At 33.5% G+C, this 24,770-nt stretch overlaps 1 protein-coding gene across 1 annotated transcript in view; it reads right to left on the bottom strand.

Moving 5' to 3' along the window:
• Window positions 1-248: 248 nt before the first annotated feature.
• Window positions 249-24,770, bottom strand: part of LOC138318390 (protein stum homolog) — a 53,952-nt gene continuing 29,430 nt past the window's right edge. The window contains exons 2-3 of the mRNA XM_069260701.1: window positions 5,695-5,868; window positions 249-5,061 (exon numbers count right to left, since the gene is read on the bottom strand). Of these exons, the coding sequence (XP_069116802.1) occupies window positions 4,985-5,061; window positions 5,695-5,868 (251 nt within the window). The 3' untranslated portion in view covers window positions 249-4,984. The remainder of the gene's footprint in view (window positions 5,062-5,694; window positions 5,869-24,770) is intronic.

Consider the following 24,770-nt stretch of genomic DNA (forward strand, 5'->3'; position numbering starts at 1 on the left):
TGACTATTCAATTCAATAATATACAAGATGATAAAATGATAAAAATGATAAAATTTCCTGTTGCCGGTTTCCATTGAATTTTAGCTGTTTTGATGTGGAAACCTTTGTCATTCAGTTAAAATAATATTCAATATATGTTTATCATTAACAAAGCTTCAAATTTATAATAGCTGTAACTTAATTTAATTTGTCAGTAAAAACATTACTTATTTATACTTTGATACACGCGTATCTTCTGCCTGTACGAGTTAGCTCGCCTGTCATACCGAACTATATAGTACACTTTCATTTATCTTATTGATAAAAAGTGTGAATGATTTCTGCTTAAATCAGTTCATGTTTATGTAAAAAAGTGGATTTAAATATTAGTTATAGTCTCCTCACTCTCGTGTTCTGTACATGCGACCAGCTGTTTGTCACTTTCGGACAAACCTTACTATATACCATGAAATATATTTAACAACTTTTTTTATTTCATATGTTACATTTTTATTCACATTAAAATTAAGCTATATTCAATAACATGTAATGGACGACCAATATTTTTTAACATTAAAATAACCAAACTTTAAATATTTAAGCAATTAACATTCTAGGAGGACATTTAACATATTTACTGTACATAAAATTGCGAATACGTAAATGCCAATGTCAAAATAAATAAAAATGAAGCAATTTGATGAAACGAATGGGTACGGAAGTTAACAAAACGCTATAGGGATTACTTATGTAACTCAATTTCAGGTACAACTGTAATTAAAACAATAAAAATATGATATTTTTCTCATTGTAGTTATTATACAAGCATGGTATACACATTTCTCATCATTAAACAATTGAAAACTGAATTAATTTCATCAACATAGTTTTAACTACACATTATATAAACAATACCGTCATTATTAGAATGCATACCAACTGTAAACTATCAACCATACGGAAAGTAACTGATTATGTGAAATTAAATGCAGAAACATGTCAAAATCCATCGATTATTTTTTTAATTCAAAATATTTTAATTATTTAAAGTCTTAATTAAACTACAAAACTGTATACGTTTTGGACATCAAAATTAACAACTGATTTGGTTTAAATTGATGAAATAATAAGTTAACCTCAGATAGAATGATTCATTCGAATTTTTTTCTGCATTCAAAAACGAAAGGCATGATACCAACGTATACTTGTTTTACCAAATTATCAAAGAAACATTGCCAAAAAAAGTATTATGACATAAAATATATGACTACAGTATACACTCAAAGTATATCTCAGATTTGTTTCAGGAAAATTGATGATTGACTTTTACAAATTATCCTTCATATGTAAATAATAAAATGGCATTGAAATAATACGGAAAGACGATGAAAGTACAAAAGTAGAAATGTTTGAAATTGAACACGTAATGCACATATTTGACTTGCAACATCATACACCATAAGGTTATCAATGAATACTACCGCGCGGTTGTTTTTAAAACATAACTATAATACCAAAGAGATCTAAGATAATAACCTTTGTCCCTTTTTGAATAACCTTGTTATATTGTATTGGTTTTTTTAAGTTTAGTCCTTCACATATATAGAAAAAAACAGCCTAACAAACGAATGAAATCTGATTTAAACGTATTTGGCAGGAAAATTTCAATGATAAGGGGGGAGGGATATTCAAAGTTCACTCTGCTAGTCATCAGCAATTAAGAATAAACATCGTATCAGTGACACATTACAATAATTCCAATTATTCATTCAATGTTTTGCTCCAGTCACATATATAATATATACTAATTTAGAACTACAACCAAACACAAAATCCTAACGTTGATGTATTAGAAACGATACATGTTAAGTCTTGTGTCATGTTACATCAACGTATAAAAATAGCATGTCGTATCTCGAGAAAATTCATTTGAAAGTCACATTTACATGTTTATGTGGCCAGGGCCAAATAATTTGTTCAAGAAAAGGATGTATTATGTAAAGATAGACTTATTTGAATCGTGCTTTAAACAAAAGAGAAATTAGTTGCATTCCATTTGATTACAACATTACCTTATTTTGAACCCTACACACATGCATTTCCCTAGAGAATGGTTTGATTTTGAGGTATGTATTAGCACATGATAGTTTATGACGTTAAATATGTAAAGCATATTGATATTGAAATACATCAATAAAATATGAACAAGTTATTCTGAAAGGTAATTTTGAACAATTTGTAATTGGCAGCATCAACTAAAAGATGTACGTTTTTAAAAGGGAATTGTTTACAAATTGATACTGTTAGATAGAATTTATCGGCAGCATTAATGCAAGGAAAACATTTGTAAATATCTGTTTACGCCTTTACAATTTCCTCAGTATATTCACTTCCGGTATCCGTAAAACATAATATACTATCAAGGAAGTAAACAGCTGTGTTTTATTCCTTTTCCTTTTCGGTTTTATTGCAAAATAGATACCAGAATGTTTGAATGAAATTCGCTCTTCCTCTCTCCCCTTATTTCATCAGAAAGAACGTCCGTCGTTATTGATATTGAAACACTCTTCACCTGTTCTCAAGGATAAGAAATACATATATTTCACTACCGTGATGTTTAATGTATCGCGGATACACTTTGATGAAGGTTGTGAATTCATTCTACTGCTCTCAAAATAAATAAGATAGACGTTTTTGTGAAGTATCATAGGATTGATTATGCACACCACGTTGATATATATAAATTAAATGTAGAATACTTTTTCATTTTAAAAGGGGAGTCTTGCGATTGTTTCAAGCCTGTAAAAACGAAATCCATAGTATCTTTATAGAAATAAATTAAAATCAAATTTTAATTTTAATATGGTAAAATCCTACATTTGAACGTATTTCGCAGTCATAATGCGTTGGGAAAACAACAGTATTCCATCATCTTCAATTCATTGATCATAAGGTTTTAACGCTGCCGCGATATATATCGACATACCAGTAAATTACAACATGATGTAAAATTGTATCTTACCGCGATAAAGAAATAACATGCACATTCTGCTTTTTCACGATGCTACAAATAATATTTTTACCTCCTTTTGAGGTTTCAGACCGTATTCTGTATGCATATATATCACTTCTTTTTATCACTTAGTTATGTTCAAGTATACCTAAGAAGTGATATATGGGCATACAAAATATCACTTGTTTAAACAGGGTCTAAAACCTTAATACTGATGTACACAGTCATAAGCAGTTAGGTGTTTGAATTATTTAGAGTTTAGTGTCGCCCGTTTAGCAAGCGTCTTATATACACAGACGCAACAAAGGTAATACTATAATCTAGTTACATACAAAACAAACATATGCTTATTGCAAATTCACTGGATTCTGGGTGATACAATGTAAAATTTAAACCTTCAGCGATCGTAGTGGATCTTGATTCCACACTTGAAAATAAACATTTATCCCACAGTAGCATACATAAATTCTGTAGAGACAAAGTCAAAAGACCCTTAATCATGAAATACATAAAATCAAGTTAAAGACATTCAGTTCAACACTTATTTGTATTATAGTGTTCGCTCAATTGTTATGTTCGGGGATTTTAGACCGACAAAAACAGTCCTACACAGTGCAAAACGACAGCATTACGTGACGTCACAAAAATTAACCAATCAGTTAAGAGAACATGAATGGAATGCTGGCATTAGATACAAAATATTCTGGCCGATGAAGTTATGTTTTAAGGCAAATAGATACACACTGACTAGCTCTACATTATAGTGGTATAGCGTTCATATTACATTGTTTGTACTTATATAACTATCATTATAATTACATTAATTGCGTTTTCCAATTTTGGCAGACTCTGATTTTTTGCGTACTACCTTAATAAAACAGTCGAAGTACAGTAAACATATCACAATGGAAACTTATCGGCTCGCTGTGCTTAAAGTACCGAAAGAGAAATTAGCAATCACTAGGATACCACAAAGGATTTTTTTCCTCTTTATTGCAGGCAGCCATGAGTTGAATTTCCATTTACTTGATTTCCTCCCCCTTAAATGTAAGTCTATACATTATCTTAAAGTCGCATTTCCATTTTTGGGGAGGGAATGGGCGAACACAAAATAAGGGGAATTTGTTTTCTCGCATATTTCATTTACATATCATATCAAGTAAAACCCCCTACACATGATGACAACTTCAGGTGTTGTTTACATTTGCAAAACAACATGTGTTGTTTGCTCCCCTAAACATATAATAACGATATTTTGGTATATTAAAGTAAGAAGGTGTATGGTGACGATTAATTACAAATATAGAGACTCAGAAATACAAATATATTAATTTCTTTAGATAAATAACAATCTATGAACAGATTCTCTCGTGCTGTTACATTTACATCACATTCTGAATAAGATAAACACTTTGTTTAGTAATTTAGTTCTGTTAAGAAATACTCGTAATGAATACTGACTATTGTTGCAATATGGATTTTATACTACCTTTGTATATGCTCTGTTACAAAATTGTGTAGTCATCAAAAGGTTTGTACAGATTATTTTGACTTTTTATTATATTACAGTTTATCTGTGAATACGCACAGACAGCACATTTAGAGTTTAAATAGACATATATACATGTACGTCATGAATCATTTCATTATGTGAATACTTTTTTCGGATATTGCAAATCACAAGAGTCCGACTTTTGACAACATTTTCCTCAGAACATTGCCAGCAAGAGAATGAATCTTACACTTTATATCATATTTCTAGTGAACATTCAAGAAGTATGGAAAACATTTAAACATTAATATTGTTCTCTCACCCAAACTTTGCCACCTTTTTACAATATAAGCATATAGTTTTCCCAGAGTATTGCATGCTCGAATCATAAACTCTCCTCTGCTGGATGTTTCCATGAGGCGCGATAAGGTGGTTGCCATATTTGACTGTAAAGTAAATGAGTGAGTATATCAGGACACTTAAATAGCATTATCGTCCGGTCATGGCACGTCAACACTGCTCTGCCGCCTTACATAATATGGTCCAAGTTTACGTTTATTTTCCTCTCCTTTGGCTACTGTAAACAAACGAAAACAGAGCATGTTGGTAGGTATAGCGATATCGTAACACAGCCAAGAGTTTCACATTTGTTTAATTAAGCAGAATACCTCAAACATACAAGAAATATTATGATGACGTGGACTTATAAAAGAAACTGTTTAATGTTGTATGCACTTTGACAGCAACTCAAAAATATCTGCACCCTAACCCCCACAAGATCATCGGCCTCGACGACCTGGCTACAAATACATGAAGAGAAGTAGAATTGGGTATATATTCCATATACTATTTTCACATCTTATGTAAATTTTAAAAAATAAAAAATAATTACTACAACACTATAAAACATCAGACCTAATGACGAAACTATATGCACGGCTTGGTCGTAGATTAAAGCAGATACCTGTATATATATATTTTGTAAAATATTTTTTTTTAATTTGGATTATGGTCCATGTGTTAACAGTAAAACACATTTATTAGGCACATGTCTACAATGAACTCAGATTTTCATGTAAGAATTTCCATTCCCCATCAAGGTTCTCTATAAGTTGTCACTGATATATGTATTATGAACTATACTTATAACGTAGTGATTTGGTTGATCCCAGAGGTTTGTTATCACCATGTGTTACTGCGTTGTACTTACATGCAAACTGGACGAAGTTCATTCCCCATAGTATACTCCATATCCATCCGACGATGACGATGAATGTGATCATTTGTAGCAGCGCCGCGACGATGTTGAGGACAAAAGCGTTCACCCTTTTACCGACCCTGGTCGTGGCGCCGCAGAAAACGGTGAAGGAGGAGATGAATGTACCTGAAATGTAATGAGAAATATATATATAACCATAACTTCCGTACGAGGGAAATAATGACCATAAATGTTTAAAGGCATACTAATATTGTATGTCCTTTAAGTGTGTGTTTGCTAAAAGAGATAAATGTGCTAAAAGACATAAATACTTGAGAGAGTTCTCAATTTACTTGTTTGTTGAATGACAGAAATGCTTGGCAATGTGGTGGTAAAAATATGGCTAGTCATATCTTCTGAATGGGTATGGTTTACCGAACAATTCCAGTCTGTATGCTACTCTATTGATTGCTTTTTTATCTTGTTGTGTTTAAATATATTTATATATATATATATGTATATAGCAAGCCTTTAATTAATTTATCGTGTTTACTGGATAATATTCTGGAATCGATATCAATGACTCATTGTGTGTAGTTCACTATGTAGACAGAATATTACAACATAATCTACACTTATGTTCGAAAAGGAGAGCAAATGTGAAAATATTAGAAATAAATTGTAAAAAACATATTTCAAACAGGGTAACATAATAGTATGTGCATGCAAAGTGAGCTGCAGTTCGGGCGATAATCGAAAACTCTTCACGGTTTTACTGCTGAGACGATAGGATTTGTTTGCAAACACATCGAGTTAGAATTTCATTTTATTTTCTAAATGTTAAACAATAAAACCAAATCATTACATGTAGGTCATCGTGTGGAATTTCAATGGCTGAAATCGGATTTGAAATTAATTACTATCCACACTTTGGACAATTTGTTCTTAGCCACATGCGTTACGTAACTAGTTGCTGCGAGAATATTTAGTTTTATTTGTCGATGATAATTCGGTACGACATATTGGAATGGCAGATAACATCTTACTGAATCACACAAAACCATTCGACATCATACGTTCCTCACTGTTTACACCTGCATGACTTATCACTACATCCGTGTTATAACCTTGACACTAACATTCTTGTTATGGCCTTGACATTGATATCCTTGTTGTGACTTTTACACTGATAGATACCAATTGTTAATGGGTTTGCCAACTACTACTGCTAATTTCACATTCTTTCACCTGTAATTATCATCTCTGTAATGGCCTTGGTTTAAGGGGAATCTGTTTAATACATTGAATGTATGAGCTCGATATTTGATATGTAGAGGCAACCATGATCTAACTACTTTTCCCAGTGTTTGATAAGTGGCAGCGCCTTGTTTGCGTCAAGAACGAAACAATTACAGATATGTAGAATATGTCGAGAAACATGTAAGTAGCTAGTCCATATGTATAACGAAGCCATTCTTATCGGTATATCGTAAGGTATGATTAATATAGAGTTCTTTTCTTTTCACGATTACAATTAATCAGATTAGGATGTTATTTGGTAATTACCTATTATAATTTCTCATTCAGGAGGATTAAATCAATATAAAATCATTGATTATTACCTCATCGATAGATTAACAATTCTCATTCATATATTAGTAACATAAGTAGCTACTTGTTGTTGACTAAATTACAATTATATCCCAACATTAATGGACTTTTTCGTTTCTGTGACACTTGCGTTGCACAGATAGCGTAGGCGTTGCGTATGAAGGTTATTTATCAATACAGAAGTCTGAGACGTGCGGCGAGGGAACTGCTAATTATCACTACTTTTTTTCCAGTTTTCATCATTTGCAGAAAACCTCACCACCTACACCTTCTGGCGGATTATACATTTATTTTTCAGCATTATGTTTGTGGATAATGATCCAATAAAACTAGGATGCCTTTTATTTCGTTCCGTATTTAATTCGGTTAAATGTTTGATTGATTTAATCGATATATTTCAAAGGACGTGTCTATCGAAATTCACAGAAAGCGTGTAGTAACAGTTCATGTTGGTTGCTACATTTCAACTAAGAAGAGAAGGCCTTTTGATAGACAGCCGCCATTAAAATACATGTAAGTAAATTTTATACATGTAAGTAAATATCCGTGCTATAAAAATAAGTAAAAATGACAAACAGTAATATTCTTTAATAAAATTGTTTGAAACACGAATATCAACAAATACATGAAAGGAATCACGAATCGGCAAGCTTCTTGGTCCTTTATTAAAAGGTTAACATCGTTTTTGATGCCGAAATTCATTTGAGTTAGATTGCCATTGATTCAGGTTATAATACTCATAGCATACCGTTACGTATTATAATTATAGGTATCTTTAACACTAATTACACGGCCAGTCGGTTACAGTACCACTTGTTCTCGCTTTGTCTATCAACACACACGATTTTTATCGATATATAGCAATCACGTGGAAACACACATAAAGGCTAGTTTTAAATGATATGCACAGAAAATACATTTGTAAAGATAAATGCATTCTTTATCGTGTTCCATTACGACATTTGTACTTTTATATTTTCGCTTCAATGCCATTAGATTTAATGGTACGGACGACCCAATCCTTGCCCAATAAAATGTTATATTTCGAAGCGTGGAAAATGTAGTAGGAATACACGAGCAGTTAACACAGATATCGGTTTTAGGGAAACAGCATAGCGCATTGAGTGTTTGAACGATATAATGTAACCTTTTTAAAAAAACCAAGAACTCGCAGGAATTCTGTCGTCAGCTTGAATGCAGCATTAAACGATTGCATAATTAAGGCATTTATGTTTTTAGATAAATAGACACTGGGTCATTTCTCTATATCGCTACGTCTTTTATATTCTCAAGGGAGAAACCATTGGAACCTTTTAGCATTCATGGTCATTTGGGAAGTGATGTTAAATGTATGATATGCATTAAACATCCTACCGTCCTCCTAAATTTTATTCACCTCTTACAGTTATTACACGAGGAGGAACAGGTGTAGCGGAAGAATTGCTTCTACAATGTAACTATTGGTAAGGTGGATGTGAGATACGAGGTCTGTGTAATTCCACCGCCGGCACTATCCAACGCCTGTCTCTTACCAAGATATAAACATTGTACTGAACTGGACAACCAAATTCACGCTCTATTGCACGCTGATGCTGATTTATTATAATAGTTTACCTTCTTTGTCTACCGAACACGTTGGCGAAGGGCGACGATTTCTCATCGTATCAAGCCTGCTAAATGTGCGAGTGCGTAATATTGTTCAAATAAATAGAATTGTGAAAAGAAGAATCGCCGATATAGGTGATATAAAGCGGATCAAATGAGCTCAATACTTCCAAATACATGTACCTTATAAGTGAGAGGCCTGCAATGACCATCAGTATTCGTTTCTTTCAGCAGTAGTGTTGCAGAGGATAGGAAACATGGTTCCGAAACCTGACATGGAATTGCTTTGGTTAAAGCTTTCTTTCACCTTGTTTTGTTTTCATTTGATCATAAAACCATTTACAGTACATATAACAAAAAGATCATACAAGACAGAAATGATTTAAACAATGTTGTGATTTAGTCGTTTAATGCTTCATTTTAAGTTATTTTTTATGCTAAAAATTGTATATAGAAAGCCTGAATGCACGTATTATTATACACGGTAGATGTTGATAATTTCAATACTGTTGATCTTCTAATTGTTGCATCTGTATATTTCACCGATGCTGCTCTAACCCCAATATCTGTCTACCGTCAATATTCTGTTTTTTCTTTGCTCACTGTAATAGCAAGTTACTCTCTGCTAGGCATATATTTCTCAAGCCCTTCTTTTCACCAACCACTCGTTATATAGTTATTTAACAAGTTAAAAACAACATAGCATAACCATCTTGCATGTATCAAACCTTTCTTGATATACAATTAAGAAGATACAGGTGTAATTGAAGTTGCCAGAAGACGTAATTTTATCAATACCTTGTACTTTTAGACCGAGGACGAATCCCTATAGATTCCTGACATACATTCCAGACACCAATTCCACGATAACCATTTATACAGGATTTCTATTCATCGAGGTTGTCAATCATGTAGGAACCAAGCGTAACGACCAATATAGCGACCCCTACCAGACCCATATCTCATCTATATAACTCAAAACGCCCGCGGATAATGCTAATAATATAAAAGAGGCGTGCGTAGAAAATAAAGATAGAAACAGGACTTGTTAGAGATTAAATTTCGATTTAGTGATGGGCTGGGTCAAAATGTACCTTTACCTACCTCGTTGCCCCATGGGTTGTCCTAAAAGCTGGTCTATCATGTCACGAGGGGTGTTATCGGTAGTAGGATGACTGCTAGCACCACTTTAAATTTACATTGGTTTATAATCAGAAGGGTTATTTAAGAGTTTGTTCAAAATATGGGGCCCCTGTGGTCATATTGGGAGGAGCAGGGGGTTAATCACATATTTCCGTAGAGTTAAATATTTCTGATAAGTCCGAATTCCATTCATAAAATAAACACAGCTGTTGATGTGTAGGGTCTTGATACGATAGTCTATATATCGTTGGTGTTCTTATATCATCCTCCAAAAAAAGTTAAAAAAAAACCACCATACGCTTCTTTTATTCTGCATTATTTCTACCAAGGGAAGAAATCATTTATATTAAGGTTGTAATTTATTCATAAGAAATATGATATTGCATTTCAAGAGATACAGTGAAAACGTCTATAGTTATTATTAACCCATTTGATTTTTGTTACATAGAATTTTCAAATCAGAATACTTGTAATTTGAGCCAATTTGAAATTATATTTCATCTTATTGGTGTGTTGGTTTCATTGTGTGTTTTTCTAGATGAATGCTGTTAACATCGAAATTGCTAGAACATAATTTTCCTGTATTATATAATCCGTACATTACTTATATTAGTTGGAAATAAGATTCCTTTCTGTGTAACTTGTGCACCCCAAGTAGTCAAAATAACAATAATGTGAATGTTCTTGTTTAAATTAAGGAAACATTGGAAGAGAAATGTCTGGACTTATTGCCACTATTTTTAGAGGTTATCGTTCTTGAAAAAGTTGTATAGAAGCAATACGCAAAATCCAATGTAGGTATAAGACAAAGCAATAGAACATGTAGTACGCCTTAACTCATTTAACCGCGGAAATTCATAATGGAATGTTCTTTTTAATTAAAAAATTTCAAATGTATCCACAAGGGTGAATGAGTATTATTATGTCTTCAGTCAATATATTGTCACCATAGAAAACTTACAACGTGATAACCATGATATATGAAAACGTACTATTAAAATACTTATTCAGCAATGACGAATTTATTTGTATAGAACAAATGAATTTAATTAAAAACAAAAACTAATAAAAACTGCAAATAAAGCCCAAATTTTTACAAACAATAAACAACAAATACATTTCCGGTGATGATTTCTTTTGAAAGAATCGTCAAACGACCGAGATCAGTATGTGTTCTTAGTGTGTTCATTTAATCTACACCAAGATACGATTGTATATATTGGTATTATAAGTTAACGTACAAATAAGTGGGTGTACATCAACTCACGGATATCTTTCCATCAATCATACTTAGCGTTAATTCTTGTGGGCGGCAGTTTTTTTTATATTAAGCCAAGATGCTAATGGACTTCGTGACACTGGATATATGTATTGCACAATGGAAACATCTGCAGCGGGAGAGTAAAAACTATTATTTATTATCATAAAATAAGCGTAATCTTCATGTTGAAAGATTGGTAAAAACTGTTAGGGGTTGATAGGGTCTGAGGAAGTACATTTCAATTTAAGTATACAAAATAAAGAGTTACCGTTCATTATCATTACGCCACCAACACATCAATATTGAGATAATGTTCATAACATCCGAATCGATGCTTGACTGTTATTACATAGCAGAGAGGTTTTATCACACAAGACTGACAACGCCAGCTAGTATGTTCAAACAAGTTACAGATGGCCACGGTCTCTAGGCTAGACTAAAGCAGTGTATAATTTCGATAATTCTAAAGAGTTGTTTGGTAGTATTAATTACATTTTAAACAAGTTGCTTTAATGAACTTACAATGGGCATAAAATGGAGTTCATCATAGTCGTGTTAACAAGCATGTTAATATCGAATCGAACAGTAAAACATCATAGTCGTGTTAACAAGCATGTTAATATCGAACAGTAAAACAATGTGAATAAAATAAACTGTTTGGAAAGAATTCCATGATTTAGTAAATTGATACGAAATGGATGTTTTGCAATCTTTACTCAGTTCATACTTTGATCTAAAAGATTGTTGTAACTTTGAATCTACTAAAAACTTCCTTCCTTAATATAAAAGAAATTAAACATGGCATCCGTTACATCCTCTTAAAATGCGATTTATATTTAACATAACACTTTGGAGTATGTTCTAGTTTAAACGTTAGATATATCACCAGTGCTCCATAGCAGGATGGTATCGGTATGATAGATAAACTTATATATGATGTCTGTATCCGGAGACAGATAAAAGTGAGGGAAAAATCAAACGAGAGCAATTTATCTTCTGATGGTAACGGGGGCCCTGTACCAGATCCGGAGACAGATAAAAGTGAGGGAAAAATCAAACGAGAGCAATTTATCTTCTGATGGTAACGGGGGCCCTGCAGAGTCATCAACACACTAGCATGTTCCACCCATCTAACATTACCTATATAAATTGGAACACACTCAAAAACTTTGAAGTATTTTAACTGGGTCAATTGTCTTATTCTTGTATCTTGCAGAGTTAAACGATTCGTTGTGGACTGACGAAGCTGTTGTGCTTGTAATGTTTCTTGTTCGTGCGCCAAGGACTAACCCTGATGGAGAAAACATGTCTGTAAGATTTATATGCTTTCATTGAAAATGCAAAATGGGGAACATATCAAAAGATCTTTGATGAAAAATCATCAATTAAATTTCCAGGGGTGATTGCTTCCTTTCCGCTGATTGAAACGCTGTGTGAATACATGAAAACATGGCTCACAGTTAAAAAGAGACGTTTTTTATAATCAAAATTAGAAGATCTCCATCTACTATGTTACAAGCGTATAGTGCAGGAGTAGGCAGTTACTGCAGCGTCTAGGGCTAGGACCTTTCATGGAATGTTATGATATTAAATATATAATATAATATTTGATATAGGGAAACAACAATGTTAATGCTCTGATGTTAAAAGCCAATGTTGTCAACATGTAATATGATTAAAAGCAGCATATATAGATTACTACATATTAACATTTAAGTGTTACGGGATCAAATACAATACGCCCTAATGTTACGAGTGGTTACGACCGAGAAATATAAATGATACGTTGTGTATACATGTAGTTAAGGAAAGAATGTTAGAAAAAAAACAATGCTTCCGGTGTGATCTGAAAATAGCATTTCCGCTATATTTAGGCCAGAATAATGATAAGGAAGCTGGTAGTATGCCCGATGGAGAGGAAAGGTGTGAGGATCAGCTGTCTAGCGAAAGTCAGTTAATGGCTGACACTGATATACACGCTAATTTGGGCTAATTTCTCATGTGATTTGTATGCGTTTATAAGCATACGTTGTTTTTCGTACGTGAACCCGATATTAACAAAACATATAGAGCTATAATATATCAATGAGAGATACCCTCAATTCTAAACACAATAACAATACAACAACAACACACTATTAAGGAATAAAAAAATACATCACTTTCATTTGTAAAATGTTCATAATGCACCAGCATTGCTAATATACAAATGTCATAGCCTTGCTCTTTTTAATTTTGTCTTGTGTGTGTATCAACTTTATTTATTCACTCCGCACTTTTTCAATCAGAGGTTTACCTTAATTCGCTGTCTATATCATCATTTGTAACGTGTTTTTTAAATGTTGTAAACCTGTCTTATGACTTTGTTCGTAGAACTGGTATATGATGTATAGCCTATTGTCATTAATGTTAGCTAACCACTCATGTTAAATCATCATATTGTATTAAAAAACAATTACAAGGGAAAATTCCACAACGGGACATTTAAATATAATATGGAAATATCAAGGCAAACTTGTCTGTCAGCATGTTATAAATATGTCGATATAAAACTCCTTCAATCCCGAACTATGCCTTTTCTATTAATAAGCTGTCAAAATCGGATATGTTTTCTTTGTTAAAGTAATCTCCGACATAATTGCTTCCTCTTTGATCTAAGCAACACATCATTCATTAAAGTTTCAAATTTCCTCCATTCATCCGATCTTATCTATCCACACATACAACGCGAATTCACTGTCATCAATCAAACAAAGATAGGTTTTCTACAAACATTAGTCTGGAGGAGATGATTACCTCATTCTGAAAAACGCAATCGTTTTAGCTCAAGCTTCCCATGTGATGGCATATGAAATCCAGCTCTCGCCGTTCATATACACATTCTTCGTCGCAATTGTTTTAAACATTACGTGTAAGATAAACGCATTAAGCGTTCAGCAGATTCTTCCACAATAAGATAATGATAGTTGTTGATGCTTGCTGCACACTCAAGATGAGCTAGTCTAGTGATGTATCCATCGAATCTGGTGAGGATGGCTACGGAATTTTCTAATGTCAGTACTGTAAACCGTCTTATTTTCACGTGTGAATTAATTTCACGGGATGAATAGAATTCACAAAAACTAATCGTCTTGAATAGTTTTCAATACAAGTACATCACAACTTTTAACTTTCAGTCGTAAAATTGAATTGCTTCTGACATGTTAGACCTGAAAACGCGAAATGATACCTTCTCAGTAGTGTACAGGAATCAATTGATGGAGTGCTAGTTCTGTGAAAGATATTCCAGCTGTTTATTAAGTAAGGATAATCTAACTTCACCGGAAAAAAATATATTTTCCTTCTCAATTAGAGAAGTTTTCGATGTTTCAAAATTGAAACATTTTACATGTAAAGAGAGGTAACACAAACGAAACAATGATATGTGCAGAAACACAAGAAACGAAGCCATGCAACAATGAGAATAAATGGTATATACACTAAACACGTTTATAACAAACACACTTACAACTTACAACGGCATCATGATTATAACCTAGTAATTTTCATTTTCCGTCAAAGTTTCTATGATATTTTTTATATTGTGTATAGAATATGATGTTTATTTAAATCCATATGTATATTGCTAACTTCATCACAATCAGGGTTTTCGATGGCCAAGTGTTTAACTTTTTGCGACATATTACCACACAATCGAAGAAAACATCGTGTATTCAATGTGTTCATTGGGGTAGCTATCAACAAATAGCTTAAAAACATTTTGGTTGTGAAGTATATTTACATTGTACATAGCATAATAATCTTTAGTAACATTATAAGAGCCAAAGAACTGTGTACTACCTATTAATAATCATTATACTGGACACATGCGTATTTGTCATGTTGTTTCTAGTTTAATTTTGAAGTTATGCTTAAATTAATGTGGAAAGAACTTGCGAGCGATAATATGGTAGATACGGTAATTATATGCAATGAAATAAACATTGTTGGTTTGAGACATTTCATTAGGATGCAAATTCCTTATAACTTTTGGAGTATAAGCCTATGCTTCCTTGCTATAACCGTGCGCCATTAAATGCATGTGCAATCACCAGAAAATTAACACTGATAAAGCGATAATGTCACTTCATTATTAATCCTTACAGCGAGTGAATTGCTCCTTTAGTGTAATTGACTGTTGTAAGAATTGACGTTGACGAGGTATATGTGTATCTATCACTATTTACTATATAAAATTACAGTATAAAGTGACAGAGTGGCCTAGTATATCTAAGAAAGTTTATCCTGAGTGTCTCTGGAACCCCAGTGTGTAATTCACAACTAGTTCTAACATTTATTAATAAAATTTATTTTACGTACATCTGAAATAATTTTGATAGTTAGATTTTGACTTAGAAAAGCATATTATAATCATGTGGTGTCATATGTTTTCTTGGGTTTGAAGTTACAAAATAGGATCTAGATTAATGTCAAAGGTTATAGTTCAGACACGACAACTTAACCATATACATCTGTAGTTATGATTGGTCCAGAGATGAAGGGAAAGCGGGAACATGTCGGTCACCTTAACCACTTGGCCAGACCGACTATGGCGGCCTTCGACTATAGTGAACATAGGAATGCAAGATAATGAAATGAGAAAAAATCATGTTGAAGCAGTTTCTCTTCCTTTCCTTTGAGTAAACACCCGAAGGCAGGCGATGCCTAATTGAATTTGCACAAGTTCTATGCATGAATGGAATGAGAGAATGTAGTTCATGTTACACTGACTAGGTCATATAATAATTCTGCCATATCGACAATACAACATAATCCTATCCATACTCGTAGCCATACCATTAAAGCAATATGTATGAACAATCGTAAGTAAATGCCTCTGAACAAATAACTTAATAAATAGCACATTTTGTTTTATAAAATACACGTGATCCTGGATGGAAATGATCGAGTCTATTGAACCCATCTTTTGGCAGAGTGCAAAATTCCATCCTATCAACTGTAGTCCCGATGGGGATGTAAGTGTATTTTGACAGCCGTCAACAGGAGCCCAAAGCTTCTTTAGTCCAACTGGGGTCAACAAACTGAATCTCTTGCGGGATACTCCACACATTATTCTAGATAACGAGAAAATGGATTTCCCTTTCATTAAAATATGTGTTATGTGCATCAGAAAGATATGTTAATTTATTTTACGCCTGATCTTCTGACAGTTTGAGAGATAACGGGGGAAAAGTGCATTCGTTATCTACCAAACATCTCGTATTTATATCACAACTCCATTTCTAACCTATTTTCGTAACTTTTGGATAAGTAAACTTCAGGATATTTCAACACAGAATGAAACAAAAACTATATCACTTGATTAACACGTCTGCAAAGTTTACGCTCACTTCGCAGCATCTACAGGAGTTGTCACGTAGTCCTATTACTGCTAGTTGTCAACTGCTTTTATATGCTTATTCCTTTGAACATGGTATACTCACTTTGTGTTTTGGACGAAAACAATACATATCCGACGTACTATACATTTCTTTTCTATTGACAACCAATAGTACGCCTGTGATATAAATATCTCTTTAAAACTCAATACTCTCATAGACTTCCTTGTAGTGTACCACAATACTCCCCTATGGATCTATTTCTCAACTAAAGACAAAACAATATGTTAACAAATTCCTCACGTTTTTTCGACGAAAATTTGCATGCAGCCATTAACTGTCAATCGTATTAGAATAAAGAAATACACATTGACTATATTATATTCATGTTTTATCACTGAATGTATTTACTAAGGCAAATGAGGATAGCATGATCATTTCATCGTAATAACATAAACCCAACATAGCTAAAGGTCAACTAAATCAAATATCCGAAATAGACATGACTCGGTGAAAATACTTGAGACTATTTCCGGTTTGCTGTGTGAAACTGATACATAAATTTAATCTGCAGAACTGTGTCTTCGTCACAGGATACGCACAATTAGTGTAGTTTAACGCAAAATAATCCAATGTCCTCAAAGGGCAATCTGAATACCGCAATTTCGAGTCCGGTTTTATCTTGATAGGGTTAAGCTGAATGGTCTCACTTTCAACTGATTTTTACTTTCCTATACAGTTAATTAGAGCATACTTATGACCTTAAATAAATAAACATATTAACGCCACAAATTTAGTTTGGGACCGTAAAAATGCTAGACAATACCAGCATTCGAATCTGAGACCTCTGAACACCAGTTGCATGCCCAATCAAGTTAGCTTCCTGGTCGTTGAAGATCAAGATTCTTTACTATTAACTCTAAAGTAAAGGTGGGAGAGAAAGGGGGAAGTGTCTGTGTAAGAGACCATCAGCAAATCTGCAAAAGGGTAATATAGTACTATTTACACGTTTTATGAAATTTTGTCAAAAGCTTTAATTGTTTTGATAAAAATGTCCGTCAAATATTAACTATGCACAAGTGTGCCATTCCCATGAACTTCATCGAAGCTGGGGACTTTCGTGAGCCAATGTCAATATATTAACAGTAATTATCATGTTGATATTATATAATCGAAGTCTGCTATACTGCAGCCTTATACAGATTATATAGGCTACATTCACGTCCTGTAACGTCTGGTACTTATCTATAATCTGCATACAACATTCTGCTGATAATGAACAACCAAAATATCGCCGACTTACATAATCATGTAAACGACGAGACGGGAAAACAAACAGCAGCCTTGTAATAGGGTAGCAGCTAGCGTAACACACATGATCGTTTATAGGATATTAGTGCAGTTTGGTCATGTCTTACCATACTTAAGCGTTGTTCAAGGTTATAAGAAAGTTTTTAAAACAGCATTTGGATAAATAAGTAATTTACAGTGATGTATTGTGCCAATAACTGAGGCTAGCATGAGTAGAAGTAATGTTAATGGCGTAAGTTTATGGAACTAACTCATTAAAATATGTGTAGACGGCACGTTTAAAACATATATTTTACTAACATTGCCATACTATAAAGACTTCGCTGCTAAGACAAATTATTACAAAACTGATTTTCGTTATCTTTGCAGAAAGCGAAATATATACAAAATTTTAACCATCTAAATTAGAGATGTCGTTATTTATTATCTAGGAAAACAACATGGAATCAAAAATTTCGATATTTCCTTTTAGCTGTACGATGTTTTCTCTTGACAGTGAAGAAAGACCTGTATATCTTATAGACATAATTGACCCGAACTGAAAAGTACTTCATGTTGTGGTGAACGACGCGAATTCTCCACACAATCTATGGTCGTAATGATTACGCGAAGACAAATTACGGAAAAAATCCTAAGTTCTTTCACTAGTTACTTGTTAGAGAACTAAATTATGTTTGCCCTTCTCTTCATTCGCCACGATCGTTACCCTGGAATACTCACATGGTGACGTGTTCCCTGACCATAGCTCACCCCCATCAGACCACCCATCTATTCCCTATCACCACTAGGTCAGTGGGTCATTGGGTGGACACATAACAACAAATCGGACCTGATTCTCTGATGTATTCACACACGTATGAGCGGACAAATCTGACTGAGATATAGTTTCTAAGTATTAAGTAAACCCCATGCTCCAATCTCATATCTTTCCATCCCAGATAACATATAGACAACTTGGCAGAAGTGCTCGGTGGATCGTTCACAACTAACATATTTTAGAGATTATCCCATGTTTCGACTGCCAATATATAACAAGTCGATACGATCTTTACTGCCTAACAACGAGGTACAACAGGAACTGTTATGTCTTCATCGGGTGATGGACCTACACATATATCTTCTGTTAGTAATTTATTAGTTGTAAACATATTAAATCATGCATTCCCCTGTTAATTGATATCCACTTCATTTTTCCTGTTAAACATCGTTCATGATTGTCAGCATTGCTTTGTCGTCTTGTTTGCCGATAATCAAGCCTCAGACTCGCCCCACTGACATATTGCCAATCATTTTTGTCGACTATGCGACAGACATATTGATCTCTATCGCTGACATCAAACCTTGACATTTCAAACTGAAGTATATAACCTGTATTTAAAAATGCAACTTTAATACAAAAATAATATCCGTTGCCAAATTTGTATGTGAAATCAATACGTAAAATTTGGTCAGCATTTTACTTTTGTCGACAGGGTTGATATATGATATACAGTAGACACCCATACTATATCAGATATACCCCATACTTTGTTCCACTAGCATGCACTAAAGTCAATTAGAATTAGATATGATTTTGGTTATATGTGATACTGTCAATAGTTTCTACGAAAGAAGACTGCATAAAGAGGCACTTACGTATCGTTATTCAGAAACTAAATGAAATGAGAAATAACACTGGTCCATACAGGTAATTTGAGGGCATTGAAAATCAATGCCACAATAGATATTACCCTGGACTTTGCTGAAACCAATTATATTATACAATAACATTGATGTTTTTGGAGGATATGACGATTCTCTATACAAACACATTTAATGTTATTTTCATAACGCGGTTCATCCTAATTACCGTACAGAGATTGACTATCACTATACGCCACACGGCAAAACAGCGAAATGGACCATCATTTTAAACATATATTTACACAGCACAGATAATCTTGCATTTTTTAATGAAGTTACCGCATTTTAGGCCACTTATACAGATTTTCTAGTGTATTGAATTTTATTTTGTTTTGTTTCGAAAACATATTGGGCGTTGAAAGATTATCGATAGAAAGAGAGCAACATAGGGAGAGAGAAGCAGAGAGAGCAAGAGAGCAGCAGGGAGCACCTGTTACACATTGATTAGTGTCGATGACAAGTGTACAGCTATAAATGAGTAAACTAGAGTAAAAAGAACAGTTCCACTTGAACGCAAAAAAAAACACACCAAATTTTCAAATTGATTATTCTGCCAGGCTTCACTTTTTCCGAATGCTGATCATATCATCGTGGTAATATTTGGTCTGGGAAATCACGACAATTGTTTCTTCAAACAAAATCCCACAATGTCAATATATCGATGTTCAGAATATTATGTTAAAATCAATAATGTAATTTGATGATTCAATGCCAGTGTTTTTACTCGCAAACAAATTGTTATGGGGATGAATGTATACTTAGCACTCCTGTGGATATCAAATCGGTTTTTGGTTGTGTAAATGATATATAATAAGTATATTTACCTACACACAGGTGTATGGGGGATCCCGACAGAAATTCAGCTGGTTGACTAACTTGTTGGTCATAGACATACAGAAGAATGTTATAGTGAGAACTATCACTATCATAAGATGATGAAGATAATATTCAGCAATAACGTTAAAACCTATAATTACCTACACAATGCTGAAAACGAAAATGTTGGGCACCTGTTTTTGTTCATGAAATTTCCTGATCAGTTCAAAGTATAATATTAAATATAACAGTGTGTCGAACAAAAATCTATATTTTTTTACCATATTCTCTTTGTTACATATCACTTTTAATTAAAACCCCCAATGCCTAATTAATACTGTGGACAACTCACTAACGTGTATGATTTATTGTTGACCACCGGTATTTGGCAGCTGGTTACCCGGTCATTGCACTTGGCATTTATAATCTAGACTAGTTGCCAGATTACCATGTATTTGTTGTGCTAAGGTCATAATGCATAACAGTGCTCGTTTGATCACGTGAGTTGGTTCTATATTTGTAGTGACCTTTACGTCCTATTTTAAAGCTGCATTCACTAGCTGTCTTTCATGTTACGATATTTCAAGTAAATTTACAGATGCATATCACCATCGTGACTCCCATAGGCTTAAACTTCAAATAATATGTAGTTTTTGCAATCTTAAAATAAACTTAAAGAATTATAGATGTCCATTTAGTTTAAAATTCGATACTGAAAGCAAGGCTATACTGACAAGTCTAATTCAATAAATAACATCATGTCTTTGTGTTTTCAGACAAAAAGTATCCAGGTATCTCTTATGCCAATTTACATATAAACATGCCCCTTGCCAGATAACCTAGAATCTGGTTTAGGAGAATAGTCATCATGCATTGTTACTCAAAATCATACTATTGCAACAAAATATATTATAAACAGGCTTTCTTTTGCGGTTATTAAATTTTACGATTTCTACTTTAAATACTGGTTAACAAAGATTTAGTTGTAAAATAGGATATTGATATAACTTTTTTTAAATTATAAACCACTTTCTTCCACAATAAGCGGTGTTAATCAACTATCAGGGTATTAAATAAACAGTGCAGCTGTTGATTAACAATTTGTTTATACCACACGTGGTATAAAGTCTGTACGCATTCTGATCGGCTGACACAGTGAACTTTTACCGAACTACTTTTCTTTGGTGTCATGTCATCATTTGTCAACGTCATCAATAATCGAATGACGTCATACTATGTTGTGATCGCCGCTTGACGTCCAAACTGGTGTTGGAAACCGTAAGTGTCGTTGTCGTTATGTCAATTACGCAACTTGTTCATGCGGGGTGTAAAATCGACATGAAATACTAAAAGTGTGTGTAACGGAAATCATTTCACAGCTGAGTTTAGTAGATTTAACGAGACTGAAATGGACTTGAACTTGATTACAATGGCCTGATGATTATTTGGCGGGAGAAAACGGCACCGTACCGTGCGCATGCTTTTATATAGTCCAACAACGAGTTCAATATTTTTGAAGCAACTATGACAACTTAAACTCAATAAAATGTAAAATGAATAACATTTCATCTTAAAGATGTCCTCAACTATAAAAAGTTCACATCAATTAATTAATCATTAGAATTTGACTTTTGAATATTAATTAGAACCCTTTCGCTGATGAAAATATTACTGCACCCTATTTGCATATTTCCTAAAATACAGGTTACCTTATCCTCACCATATTTCTATCGGCTAAAAGATAATATCATTGTGGTAGAAACAGTCACACGACTCGTGGATGTTGAAATAACGGGCGTTATTTCACACTAGTAAGTTATTTTTGAAAAGTTACAAAAAGGCACTCGCTAAAGCTCGTTTCTATTGTAGCTTTTGAAAAATAACTCACTCGTGTGAAATAAATTCAATAGTATACGGGAAAAGGAACTTATTGAAAGTAATAGATGAAGGCACCAATTCGAGAAAATAAATTTTCGCGAATATACTCTGATCTCGAAATTCGCGATAACAAATACAAGGCGAAAGAAAGTCGGTTACAGTATACACATTTTGTAGATGCATGCTATCAGAAATGTAGGAATTTAAGTCTGTTTGTGTCACCAATGATCGGTAAGGAAAAGGCCAGTAAAACCGGGAATTTATCTTTAAACAGGAATGACAATGTTAGGAGTAAAACGGGCGTTTATATATAAAACAAGACTGATAATATTAGAAGTGAAACGGGTGATTTTATATAAAACAGGACTGACCATGTTAGGAGTAAAACGGGCGTTTAAATATATAAAACAGGACTGACAATGTGGGCAGTAAAACGGGCGTCTATATATAAAACAGGACTGACAATGTTAGGAGTGAACGGGTGAAAACGGATGTGTTTATATATAAAACAGGACTGACAATGTTAGGAGTAAAACGGGTGTTTAAATATATAAAACAGGACTGACAATGTTAGGAGTAAAACGGGCGTTTAAATATATAAAACAGGACTGACAATGTTAGAGTGAAACGGGTGTTTATATATAAAACAGGACTGACAATGTTAGGAGTAAAACGGGCGTTTAAATATATAAAACAGGACTGACAATGTGGGCAGTAAAACGGGCGTTTATATATAAAACAGGACTGACAATGTTAGGAGTAAAACGGGCGTTTAGATATATAAAACAGGACTGACAATAATGTTAGAAGTGAAACGGGTGTTTATATATAAAACAGGACTGACAATGTTAGGAGTAAAACGGGCGTTTAAATATATAAAACAGGACTGACAATGTGGGCAGTAAAACGGGCGTTTATATATAAAACAGGACTGACAATGTTAGGAGTAAAACGGGCGTTTATATATAAAAACAGGACTGACAATGTTAGGAGTAAAACGGGCGTTTATATATAAAACAGGACTGACAATGTTAGGAGTAAAACGGGTGTTTATATATAAAACAGACTGAAATGTTAGGAGTGAAACGGGGTTTATATATAAAACAGGACTGACAATGTTGAGTAAAAACGGGCGTTTATATATAAAACAGGACTGACAATGTTAGGAGTAAAACGGGTGTTTATATATAAAACAGGACTGATAATGTTAGGAGTGAAAACGGGTGTTTTATATATAAAACAGGACTGACAATGTTAGGAGTAAAACGGGTGTTTTTTATATAAAAACAGGACTGACAATGTTAGGAGTAAAACGGGCGTTTAAATATATAAAACAGGACTGACAATAATGTTAGAAGTAAAACGGGTGTTTATATATAAAACAGGACTGACAATGTGGTAAACGGGGTTATATATAAAACAGGACTGACAATGTTAGGAGTAAAACGGGCGTTTATATATAAAAAAAGACTGATAATGTTAGGAGTGAAAACGGGTGTTTATATATAAAACAGGACTGACAATGTTAGGAGTGAAACGGGTGTTTTTATATATAAAACAGGACTGACAATGTTAGGAGTAAAACGGGCGTTTAAATATATAAAACAGGACTGACAATGTGGGCAGTAAAACGGGCGTTTATATATAAAACAGGACTGACAATGTTAGGAGTAAAACGGGCGTTTTTATATATAAAACAGGACTGATAATGTTAGAAGTGAAACGGGTGATTTATATATAAAACAGGACTGACAATGTTAGGAGTAAAACGGGCGTTTTTTAATATATAAAACAGGACTGACAATGTTAGGAGTAAAACGGGCGTTATATATAAACAGACTGACAATGTATGAAACGGTTATATAAAACAGGACTGACAATGTTAGGAGTAAAACGGGGCGTTTAAATATATAAAACAGGACTGACAATGTTAGGAGTAAAACGGGCGTTTTATATATAAAACAGGACTGACAATGTTAGGAGTGAAACGGGTGTTTATATATAAAACAGGACTGACAATGTTAGGAGTAAAACGGGCGTTTATATATATATAAAACAGGACTGACAATGTTAGAAGTGAAACGGGGTATTTATATATAAAACAGGACTGACAATGTTAGGAGTAAAACGGGCGTTTAAATATATAAAACAGGACTGACAATGTTAGGAGTGAAACGGGTGTTTTATATATAAAACAGGACTGACAATGTTAGGAGTAAAACGGGCGTTTTTATATATAAAACAGGACTGACAATGTTAGGAGTGAAACGGGCGTTTTATATAAAAACAGGACAATGTAAAGTTAAAGGAGTAAGCGGGTTTATATATAAAACAGGACTGACAATGTTAGGAGTGAAACGGGTGTTTATTATATAAAACAGGACTGACAATGTTAGGAGTAA

Source organism: Argopecten irradians, chromosome 3 (assembly GCF_041381155.1).
Source record: "Argopecten irradians isolate NY chromosome 3, Ai_NY, whole genome shotgun sequence".
In the NCBI taxonomy this organism is placed as follows: domain Eukaryota; kingdom Metazoa; phylum Mollusca; class Bivalvia; order Pectinida; family Pectinidae; genus Argopecten; species Argopecten irradians.